The following is a 12752-nucleotide window of genomic DNA, read 5'->3' as shown; positions in this document are numbered from 1 at the left end:
AAAATTATCATTTTCAGTAGCTTCTCCTACTTTTCTTAGTGATGTATAGTGCGAGTTAACAGGAAGTGATTATTTTGTTCTCTTTGACTTGCTGGATGGAAATGGTGCATGTTCACAAATGTTTTGTGTGATATTCCAATTTAGCGCATACGTTAAATTCACAATTTTAGATGGAAACCCGGCTATTGTTCGCTAAATTGCTCATTTATGGAGTCCAACATACACTGTGCATTATCACACATGTGAACGGCAAAAAAACAACAATAATAATAATAATAATAATAATAATAATAATAATAATAATAATAAAAACAATAAATACGTTATTTAGTACATTCAGTATTGACCTAATGGCTGCAAATATAAATAGAGGTATAGTATTTTTTTTTTTTTTTTTTTTTTTTACTTCAATATTGAAAACTCTTGGGATAGTTTCAGCATATAAATGGATATGACAATGTTAATGTATTTGGTCTTGGCTGACTAGATCTGTTACATATGGTGTTGCAGAGCAAGTATGGGGGCTTGCAATTACCAATAGGTATGCAGACACACTGCTGAGAGCATGTAAGTTATGTTGCTGCTGCATGAATAATCAGACATAAATCCTCAAGCATATCTAGACAAGCAGAGCTGAGGGAGGTGGAGGGTTTCAGAGGAACTCTGATAGCGTGCTGCAGCAATTGCTGTATGATAGGGTGACCATTATGTCCTCTTTCCCTGGACATGTCCTCTTTTTGGACCTAAAAAAGTTGCCTAAATGCACCCTTAATTTCTAATTCGCTCTAAATGATCAGGATTTGACTTTTGCTTTCTACGGTCACCATTCACAATAAAGCCCTGCACAAGACAGTTTTCTTAATCCTGCTCCCGCTGAATTTCTGACCATTACTGGCCTCTCCCGCAAATATTATAATATTTAATATAATTTATGCTTATCAGGGAGCCATTATCAATATGCGGAGTATTTAAATCGCTTTGGATACAGGATTGCCAAATATGCCTCTTTTTTTTCTAACAGATTTTAAACTGTTGTGGAGGGTTGATTTTCTCCTGTGGGTTATAGCTTGCATATATTAAATTTGACAGAAATGCTTGTATTGAAACATTCTACGTTCTAACCATGACCAAACTGTGGGAGATTTTGTGAATGATGGCCACTAAGAAGCCTTTTAGATATGTTTATGATAAATCTGTGTAAAGGTGACTGTAAAGTGTGAATTTTTGGTTTTGAAATGATATTTGGAGTTACATCCCAAACCAAACCATCTCCTTACCCACAGCTATTGTGCCACCACTGTCATCTTTTTTTAAAACTAAAATATGGTCACCCTTATGTTGGATATTTGGAAAAGTTCATGTTATGTTGGAGTTTTCATAGATACTATCGTGCTGAAGAGTGGAATTGTGCTAAGGCTGTGGCAAACTACTGTATCTGAAGGCTATAGTATGTGTTGCATCACTCAATGAACAATATAATATCAGTGCAGAGCTTCTACTTCCTAAGCCAAGGAAAAACACACCCAGTGTTGATGTAAAATGATGTCAGATGAACTGGAAAATGGATTTGAGTATAGCTGTTTTTAGTTTTCAGTGAGAATTGTTCAGATCATTGCATGATTGATCATTGTCATCACTTCTGAGTTCTTATGTCTATCTCTATGGAGAACCAGTTCCACTTCCTATTGCATGAAAAGACATCAGCCTCCAGACATTCTTCCTCACACATGTGCTGAGGTGCTGAAGAAATCAGCATGCCATCATCCTCTGCTCAGCATCCACTCTTTAACACAACTTCATCTGTGTCTTATTAACGCACATGTCTGATTGTATTCTCAACTGTACTGAACCGGTGCAGCTGAAGATATGTCAAACCATGATGTGAGCCAGCCACTCTTGAGAGAGCAACAGGCCTACCAAGAAGCTTATGGTGTAAATATATGTTGATGACACTTTATGAATAAGTTCACATGTCAACAGAATTGCACTTGCAGCTTATCGGTTAAACACTGGAAGAGTTCAGCGTGTGAAGCTACCATCTGTTTGCACCTCTGATTCTCAGTAATTAACTTATAGATCTTGTGTTGAAGTTATAACCCGAGAAAGTAAAAAAAATAAAAATGTTTTTTGATCATCTCACTTTCTGTCCACTTTCACCTCACTCAATGTCCACTTTCTGGAATTCTTGATAAAAAAAGAAACTTAAAACTTGTGGGAAGACTGACCACAGATACATATCAGGAGTTATGAAGTGCTTGAAGACAAGAGAAAGTAGCGATTCAAGTGACCTCCTCCAGAGAAACACCATACGCAAGCAACAACAGCACGAGAGAAGAATAGAGAAGGTTTTGTTGTTTTCTGGGTAAATGGCAACGGATGGTTTTCAAATGAGATGCCAACATTTCGGAAAGCTGCCAGTAGTTCTCACTAAACAATCTACCTTTTAAAGAATTCAAATTTCACCAGTGCCCGCACGTAGTCATATTTCTAAAACCACAGCAGATTAGCTTTTCCTTGTATTTCTAGGGATTCAGTCAGGATGATGGAACAGCAGTAATACACCAAACACACCAACGTCGATAAATCATTAGTTGAGTCATCCCCAGTTGTTCTGGTTGAGAAGTTATGTCAATCATATGTAAAGGAGATCAACTCATAGCGGTGACTTTAGAAAGAAACTCCAACATTTCCACAGTGCAAATCTTCCCTCTGGTAAACAGGGATTACTGCGGTCAGCTATGACGTCAAAAGCTCTACAGCTGTGTATAACACATGCAGATCCCTATGCAATTTTACATATAAGCTAGGCCAAATTATTGTTCTTTATGTAACATTTTGGTTCAAATCCACAAGGAATTAGGAGGATCTTTAAGTAAACGTGAAATGTCACCATGTTCCAAAACACCTAGCTCTAGTCTTAACCAAATCCCTTGACAAATTTCAAAAGTGGTCAAGGGACACTTTTTTGATAAGCAGAACCAAACTATGCATCTAGAACTGTACAGTGGTTTTGATGCGATTTCGTTTCAAATACTTATCCTGTAAACTTGATAAAGTGATTTTCCATTGGGATTAAGGACTATGGGACACCAAATCAAACCTCTGTAATCCGTCCATCATTAGCAGTGGAGCTGATGGGAGGGTGGAGCTTCTGGAATGCCATAACCAGTGGACTTGACATAACAGAGGTGAGAGTCTTAGACCAAGGGGAACCAGGTTCCATGAAGCTGGGGCCCCTAAATTGGATGAGTTGGCCAGTTGTCTTGGCCTCTCTCTCATTGGCAGGGGGGTCCTGTCAGCTCAAAGCAGGGGTTCCCTTTGAAGCCATGACAGCAAAGAGGGCCAGGTCAGGGAGAGGAATAGCAGATGGCTGGGGGTTTTCTGAAGGCCAGAGTCACATGCATGCAGGGTCAACCCCCCTCCAAGATTTATTCCTATGTTCCAGAGCTGCATCCCTACTCTCATATTTCTGAACAGACTTTAAGGTCCCATACTGTATGAATCCAAAACCCAAGGCTCCCCATTGAAATTAACGAGCGAGTGCTGAGTGAGAGAGACACAGGTGACCCAAATTAGACAGAGGTGTCTGGACATATTTACCAAAGATGAATATCTGTCTTGAATCAGAGCTGAGGTAATGAATGCATTCAGCAGGGGACCTCAGATTATGTGATTGTAATCGATTCAGATCTCAGAATCAACGTCATTCAGAAAACAGACTCTCAAACGCAGCTGTGAGTTGACCACAGTTTACTTTAGCCAAAACCTTACCTACCTCAGATTAGATCAAAACCATGTCTGCTTTATTCAGCTACAGTACAGTGGAGAAAAAGCTTGCACAATACGGGGAGGAAAAAGTCATATAAAATTAAGAAAATAGCATCAATCTGTGCCAGTGTGATGCATCTACACACCTGCATCAGTAAAGTAATGCACTCTATTACCATAAACAATATATTGTTGTCTCTTCAGTGACTCTACTTGCAAGCAGCAGGTGTCATCACTAACAGTCAATTATCACTTAAAGTATATCGTTATTTAATTAACCGCAACACTGCTTCAGTGGCAATGTTTACGAACAATCTATGATATCAGGATAAAAAGGTACAAAAGCTGTCACTGGAATGGTACACTTTTGTACCTTTGAACTTAAAAAGTAAACCTTATTTAATCCAAAAGGATGCATTTTAGTATTTTAAAGGTAGATATCTGTCCCTAAATGTACATATTATTTCCTAAATCATGCGCATTACAACCTTTTGATTAATGTTATGATGTAATGATGTTAATAACCTGCTAATAATTGATAGCTCCATTAGAAAATCCTAAGACTCCTTCATGTAAACTCATAAGTCAAAACAGCTGAAATGGTTGGTGTCAGTCTTAAATAATTTGTTAAATAGGAATATACTGGATATTCAAATCATATTAAACATTTAAAACCTTTCAGCTCTGTAAGTAATTTATCCAATATATGCTCAAAAAGCAGCATTACAAATGGCCCCATTTTACACCCATCCCTGATCCCCTCTACTGTGATAATTGTCTGTTCAAAGCTAATCTGTGCTGGTGGTAGATACATCTGTGATCTGCACATTTCTCAAAACTTTTGGAAACACTCTGCAGTGTTGAACTACTATATTAGTGGGTAGCAAGTTAAACTTTCAATTTTGCATGCATCCTGAAGTGGCCTATACAGAAACACTGACCAGAGACCCAGTATCTGGCTTTAAGTGGGAAAGCATTAGTATGTTACTGCCTAAACCAGAGGTGCCCGACCGAGGCCAGAGCAACCTCAAGATGGCAGAGCATGTTAACAGGCTTCCTGATGCCAAGGGCTGGACTGAAATCAACCAGCAGCTGCATCCTTCTCTTTGTTTCTTTTGGCTTTGCTCGAGAATTGAAAAAGAACAGAGAGACACCACAAGATTTGAGCAGGGATTTGCTGTGCCTAATGCTGACCAGGCACATTTCGCACTCCAACTTTCAATTACGTTAGTTTTGTTTTGTGGTAAAACAGTTCCAAATCGAAGATAAGTTCCAAAGTCAATACAACTTATTCTGGAAGAGGTAGCGAAAGTATCTGAACATTAGCCAGAACCTAAAAACATATAATTACAGTTAATAATTTACCAGAAAAAAAAGAAATATAGAGATATATATAAATATATATACTTTTTTTTATAATTTATAAGGTTCAGTTTATTCATTGAATTAATTGCCATGTGAATGAGCAAATTGAACAGCAAATGAATTGGTAATCCAAAAGACTCACCTGTCCATGTATCTTCGCATCGAGTCTCTTAGCATGACACCCTGGGGTGAGTGGACAAACGGCGGCTGCCGCAGAAGCCGGTAGTGCAGTGGCTCACATTCTTGACAGAGCGGACAGTTGGGTTTAGACGTGAGCAGAGTAGCATCAATTTCCAAATGTTGCTCCATGGTGAAAAACTGCACGCCATACACCTTCTCATGCACATCCAGCTTGATAGTCAGCGGTGTGTCGCAGAACAAATTACTGGGACCCAGAGACAGGTTGTTGCCACTGACAGTCAATAGGATGATATTGTGGATGGCAGGCAGGACTGTTTCCTCCTGGGAGGAGAAGGTCACCCACACTGTGAGGGAGTCAGGGACCACTGGATATGCAAACTCCAGCTGTAACATGCAGCCTTGCAGAGGGCAGGGGGGAGGCACCATTCCCAGATCCATGCCATTATTTGGACTCCATGTGCGGACGCTGGGCTCGCATGCCTGCTCCACATCTGGTGGTCCTAAGAGATGCAGCAAAATGCATTAAAGTCTAATACAGTATTTCAAAGCTATATCTTCTTCAAGAGTTTAATTTGTGGCATGCAGACTTTTTTTTACAATATTGCTATACAAGTAAATGGAAGGATTGTAAAGGCAGCTGTTTATAGATTTAAAAAAAAATAATTAATTCATTAAACTATTCTTGCGATCTAGTAGAAGGGGGACTACAATACATTTCTCAAAATGTTCTCTTGTAAAGCAAAGGATATAAACCAGATTCTCTCTATAGCTCCCAAGTCAAGCTTTTGCAAACAGTACATGCCTTAAATTTGATCTATTTATTTATATATTTGTTTGTTTGTTTAATTATTTGTTGTTGAAGACATTTTGATATAGAGAGATATTACATTTTTATTATCTGTATTGCATGTTTATATTGTCACAGTTTTAAGATGTTGCTGTTGTCTCTGTCTGATCTTAGTAACAGAAAACCAAGAACAATGAATACATTCCATGCTGAAACAAAAATCCTAAAAATATTTATGCAAGTTGCAAACTGACTTCAGTGCAGACTTCAAGGGAGCATTCCATCATAATACCACTAAAATTAAACCAGCAACCCAGTTTGGTGCAGTATCTGAACTGAAGCAGGAACAATAAATCGTAAGGTACAGCAGAAAAAGGAGGTGTGCATAATGAGAAATGCAGCCACGCTCTTGATGCATAGAGTTGCGTGTTGTTAAACTCCTTCTTGTCCATCCATTTCTCCTTCACATTCTCTCTCATTTCTGTGGCAAAAATCAGAAATCCGAGTGACCCGAGGATGAGGCCCGCACAAGGCTTTCAGTTTCAGCCTGGCAATTACCTCTCATATGCTGCAGTCCATCCATATTTGGAGTCAACAGCAGCCCATTTGATGGGGAGTGACGTACCCCAACATTCATCAAATGTGGGGAGAAGCCAGGGCACTGCAGACAGTGTGTTCTCCTGCTTTTCCTTTGTGCAATTCCAAACTGGCAACAGCAAAAGCCATTTGCTAACCTCATTTCTGGGCAGTGCACAAAATTCCAGTGTTTAATCAACTGAGCACTGAGTTTTTCGCTTTCCAGGCCACATCATCTCAACACATTTATTATTGTGAGTATGTGTGTGGCCAGAATAGAAGTAAACATACAATAAAAATGTCTTCGATACCGCAGGTTTACGTTCGCACCTCGCTTACGCTGCATTTGACCAGCCACAGAACTGTTTTTAAGATGGGAGCGCATCTTCTTGCAAACTAACACATGTAAAAAAAGAAAGGGGGGGGGGGGGGGGGGGCGTAATGAATGTATTCATCAGGTAGTCATTTCACAAGATGAATAACTGTCATCTTTTATCTAAATGACTCCCTGATGGACTAATTACCCTGTTGCAAAGGTACTGGAGTCAGGGTTCAGCCGCCACAGCAGCGGTGGGCTAGTTTTCAAGGTGACCTAACAATTCGGCCATGAATTAGTGCCTTGCATTTTCACTTGATTAGCTAATCCCATCGGGGTATTACCTTGTCTAGGAAAGTGCTCATTCATGGAAAAAGGGAAGTGGGGGGGGGGGGTATGTATAGCTGAAAACATCCCGCTTTAGGTAATTGTGGTACACTGAAGTGTGAGTGCAGGTCCGCTTCAGCAAGCTTCTGTGGATGTTGTAGGAACGTTTATCAGTAAATGATAGTAATAAACAATAAAATAGATTCAGATTGAAGTGACCTTCATCTTTCCCAGAGCTCCTGAGAACAGGGTTATTAAACTAAAACTGTAAAAATATTCTTTGTTACTTACTGTTTTGTTATATATATATATATATATATATATATATATATATATATATATATATATATATATATATATATATTTTTTTTTTTTTTTTTTTTTTTTTTTTAGCATGATAAATATGCATGTTGTCCAAAATAATTAGTGAATAAGGCCTATTTCATGCAGTGAAAGGAGAGGATTTATACTGTCGAGCTCCAAAAAAATTATCAGCAAACATTTGGCAGATAGTCTTACACAAATCAACTTGCACTGTATACATTTCATGCAATCCCTGGGAACTGAACCTTGGTGTTGTTTGCAGCATGCTGATACACTTGTTTACTAAATACAAAAAAAAGAAAAAATCTGACTTATTTTTTTTTGCTCTGTTGTCACTATCCAAAAGTTCAAACAAAGTTTTAGTTTAGTTTATTGAATTTAAGAGATTTGAGGTATTGTCAAGACATTGAAAATTCGGTTGTAGTCCACCTGAGTTAATAACAAACACCATTTGTTTTCATGTATTGTGTGAGTGATCGTACTACAGTAGGTCTGAAAAATGCAACCATAAATAATACTTTCAGATTTACATTTATTTAATACATTTATTTAATTTACTTTATATAAAAATACAAAGATATATATACATACATACATACATACATACATACATATATATATACATACATATATATATATATATATATATATATATATATATATATAAAATAACATCAATCGAAATAAAACACTACGACATTTTTTGTTTGTTTGTTTATTGTATGTCTTTTGACCATTAACCAAAGCAAGAGAACTGTGAATGTGAACATGCAAACTTATTACCTTAAAATAAAAATATTAAGTGAAAGGGGTTCAGAAAAAAAGCTTGTGAATACCTGTATCACATGTAAATAAGAAATAACTTGAAATTGTGTACAATTGCATATTTTTGGAAACTGACTACACAATCCAGATAACATGTAACCAGTTACTACCCATCAATGGGTAAACTACTGTTGGGCGAAATACTACTACTCCCGCAAATTTGAGTACGTAAGCCTGACCACAAGCATTGACCGTAAACATGGCTGAACAAGTTTGAAGCATGCACACTGCAAAGCAAACCCTCATATTTGAGTGTTCAGTAAGCTGCAAATGCACATGCAAGTCCACGCACCTACAAAAATCAGAATACACATGGATAGTGTGAGCAGACAATATCATGTGCCATTTCGACGAAATGGAGATGAAGTATATCGAAGTATATACTGGGTACAAATTGGAGCACGAGCATAAAGAAGAAGCACAAACTTTCTGTACTCTGAGCCATGATTAAAATACGCCTTAACATCTGGACAAACTACACCATAATGCAGATTTACCAGACGCAGAGAGGTATTTACTGAAAGATGAAGCTTTTGAGTTGGTCCTTTCACTATTCAATCTCTAATTATCCCTGCCAACCCTTTAGTCTGCTGGTTTGCATTCTTTGCCTGCAGACCACGTGTGATTTTCTGTGTTTTCAAGTGCCAAGAGTGGGTTGTATGGTTTCCCCAATCTGCAGTTGTTTTCCCCCATCTAACTTTCCCTTGTGCTTTTTTTCTCCTTCTGCTATAATTCTCTTGGTAGTAAAGATTTACGAGAGAGGTACTCCGACTCTTGTAGGCTGAGAATACGAACAGAAGGAGTGTCTTGACGACATGAGCCACAAACCCTGTGAACTCCACGGCCGGCAGGTGGAGTGGCAATGCCATCGGGAAGACGCAGCAGAAAAGGGTGGACGCTGAAACGCCATCCCTGCCTGAGAAGCACAAACAAACAGATCGCCAAGCAGCTGTGCTGGGGTCTTCGGTGCACGTCACGCAGGATGAATACTAGCGTAAGAGTGGCGCATTGAGGGGACTAACTGATTAACAGGGCATCATTCCAAGATGGAAAACAGAGAGCCGTTTACACGCTGGAACATCGGCAAGCCCAGGCATGTCACCGTGACACTGCAACAAGTGCAGAGTGCGGCATTTATTAATGTTTATTTGAGAGAGCACGTATGTTTATTTTTAAGAGTGTGTGTGTGTGTGTGTGTGTGTGTGTGCTGCCTGGACAGAGAATTCCATATCAAGGAGATTATGAATGGCCTGTCTCCAACCGTAGAACATTTAGTGAAAACGATGGGTTCTGAAGTGAAGTGCTCTCTGATAATAAGGTTAACAGCCAACTCTGACCCATATCCATCACCGTCTGTGTGAGTTCATTATCATCAAAGCAGGTCTTTGAAGAAGAAACACAGCTCCAGTTGATAATGAGTCTGCTAGACATATAAATTAAAACTGCAAGACACCATCTCACCAAAATGCATGAACAGACCTGCGTCCTGACCGTGGGAAGCCTTTTAATAGCGAGGAAATGCAACATTTCCCGAATGGCACCAACAAGTATACTGCTTCTGAAACAGCCTTGACCACAAAAACATATACGTCGTAAGTCACATGGGATAAAAATCCCACAAGAACCCCAAAAGCTTTGATTTGCAGAGTAAGAGCATTCTGACACAATGCTATTTTATGCCAGCCACACTCACAAACAATAATTAATAAAGCAGCTGTCTGCAAATTCTGGAGCAGCACAGCTGTGTAGACTATTTATAAAGGGGAAAAAATCCCACCGCCAGCTAACTGTTCACTTTCCTGTTCACAGTTACTCTGAGAACATATATGGCTTTCTGAAATGCTAAATAAATACATAAATAAATGAAGTAGATTTTAAAAAGGCAATTTTAAGTATGCATTAATTCATCAAAAAATAAAGTTGCAAGAGAGACTGGATGCTTTGACAAGATCAGTGTGAGGAGCCAGGGTCACAATGCCCTGACAAGGTGAGTATTCATTTAAAATATACATACATAAAATCATTCTTATCTACTGTTGACAAGGGCACTGTAGATTACCAAGTCAACTATAAACTGTAGGTTGATTTCACCAAAAAGTGAAACACTCAGAACATTGCTCTGTTTGTTTCAAGGAGCTCTATCTTACCTGGAGAAAGCCCTATATACATATTTGACCAAATATTTGCACGGGACACAGTTGTTTTTGGACCAATCACCTGAGCTGTCAATGTCATGTAACTGATCATTTTGGAGTCACCTATGTGCCACAAGAACACACGTAGTCTGAAATCTTTCACTATTTACTATATCCTGAAGAGGGACATAAATAGCAACAAAAAAAGTGAGAAAGAGAGAGAGAAGAAATTAAGTTTGCTTTATACTTAAACTCTTTACCTGCTATTGACAGAATTTTCTGTCATTTAAGAGACAACAGTTTCCTGCCACTGACTGGAATTTTCTGGCTTTCCTTGTTTTCACTATTATATGGTAGGAGGTGCTATTGTACATTTGCTGAAAGATTATTGAATGTCTGGATCAAATAAGTGAATGGTGAAAAAGAAGGAGAAACAAACAATTGTGTATGTAAGCAGTTGCACATGTAAAATAAACCGATCATCAAACATGAATGCAAAAAAATGCTGGCAGTGGCTGGCAACAAAAAAAAAAATCCCAGGCTGGAAAAGACTTGATTTCATTGCCTATGGGTTAGAGCATCGATCAATAAAGACTAATGGGAACATGCTTATAATGATCCCTTCCCTTGGTTCACAAAGAATCAGCGGCTCAGTGACGTAAATTTAGGGCAGGACTAGAATGTTTGAGAGACCTGTCCGAAAACAGTCATTGGATGACATTTATGAAACACGAGCACAACAAATTTCAGTGTCATTTGTTTGTATAAACCATTGCTTTACAAAATGGCTTTATGAATTGTTTACATAGAATGTTCGCTTTGAAAAATAAATATCAATATTTCCACATTTTTATATGTACAAAAGCACAAGAATTTAAAATGTGACTTGAAGTAAATCTACAGGTTTTGTTATCCTACTATACCAGGAGAATATCCAATGAGAATCTTACTCTTGGGATGCAAATTCGTCATGGCAACGGACAACAAACATTTCCTTCGGGATGTTGCCTTCAGGAACTCGAGAGACTTTGGCAACCGCATGCCTCTGACCAGGGGAGCCTGCACACTCGTATGGCTCTGCTAAGCAAGCATCCAACTGAGACGAACGGACCTATTTGTAATGAGTTTCAATGGCGCAGAGACATTGAGGTTTTCTATTCTGGTTGCAGAGACAGTTCAATATTATGAATGCTGGACCAGAAATTTCGCACAAGCGTCTGTCCAGGGACATGCACAGACCACAAATATTTTCTCAAGGCTTTTGCTTGAGTCTAAATCACACTAATCTGGAATGCAGACAGTAGACGAGTTAATCACCTCTATGACAAATTCTCTATATCGGGATAGTTGAAAAATGTGTAATATTCAGGCACTTTTGGCACTTGCATCTTAGACACAACACATGTATTAGATTGTGATGCAGTCAATACGTGGATTCTCTAAAGAAGCATTGACTGGGTGCAAGACTAGCCAATGGCAAACAAGTGTGTTTAGAAGAAGTGGTGTGATGTTGGAGTTATGAAAAAAAACTCACCCTCTGCTTCTCTGGGGCTCCAGTGGCCAGACGGGGAGCAGGGACGCGGGGACGAAGAATTGGAGGCGTACTGCAGGAGGACATGACCTTCTGCACATTTATCACATACTGATCCCACTTCTCTAGGAAACCAACAGAGATAGACAAAATGCAACTTAGATACGGCAAATTCAAGTGGATGGGAAGTAAGATGGGGACCTCCAATATATTTTACAAGAAATAATAAAAAAGAAATAAGCATACCATAGTGGGCGAAATCATTAAATATACCAAAAATAGAAACTGTTGATAGTATTAAAGGGTTAGTTCACCCAAAAATTACAATTATGTCATTAATGACTCACCCTCGTGTGGTTCCAAACCCATAAGACCTCCGTTTATTTTCAGAACACAGTTTAAGATATTTTAGATATAGTACAAAGCTTTCTGTCCCTCCATTGAAAATATATGTATGGTATTCTGTCCATGTCCAGAAAGGTAATAAAAACATCATCAAAGTAGTCCATGTGACATCAGAGTGTCCGTTAGAATTTTTTGAAGCATCAAAAATAAATTTTCAATTGGTTTGTTTTAACTCAGAGGGAGTGCCACATTAAAAAAGTTAACAGCTTAAGTCATTTGTGGATTAATGCTTATTGGAGAAGCGAACCGTTT

General features: G+C 38.5%; 1 protein-coding gene across 1 annotated transcript in view; it reads right to left on the bottom strand.

Annotated features, from left to right (window-relative positions):
- The window catches only part of pappaa (pregnancy-associated plasma protein A, pappalysin 1a), a 102217-nt gene that overhangs the window by 68903 nt on the left and 20562 nt on the right, over positions 1 to 12752 (bottom strand). The window contains exons 7-8 of the mRNA XM_026259935.1: positions 12099 to 12220; positions 5276 to 5774 (exon numbers count right to left, since the gene is read on the bottom strand). Of these exons, the coding sequence (XP_026115720.1) occupies positions 5276 to 5774; positions 12099 to 12220 (621 nt within the window). The remainder of the gene's footprint in view (positions 1 to 5275; positions 5775 to 12098; positions 12221 to 12752) is intronic.

This window comes from Carassius auratus, unplaced genomic scaffold (genome assembly GCF_003368295.1).
Source record: "Carassius auratus strain Wakin unplaced genomic scaffold, ASM336829v1 scaf_tig00215316, whole genome shotgun sequence".
Lineage (NCBI taxonomy): Eukaryota > Metazoa > Chordata > Actinopteri > Cypriniformes > Cyprinidae > Carassius > Carassius auratus.
This window is presented reverse-complemented; position numbering and strand designations above follow the sequence as displayed.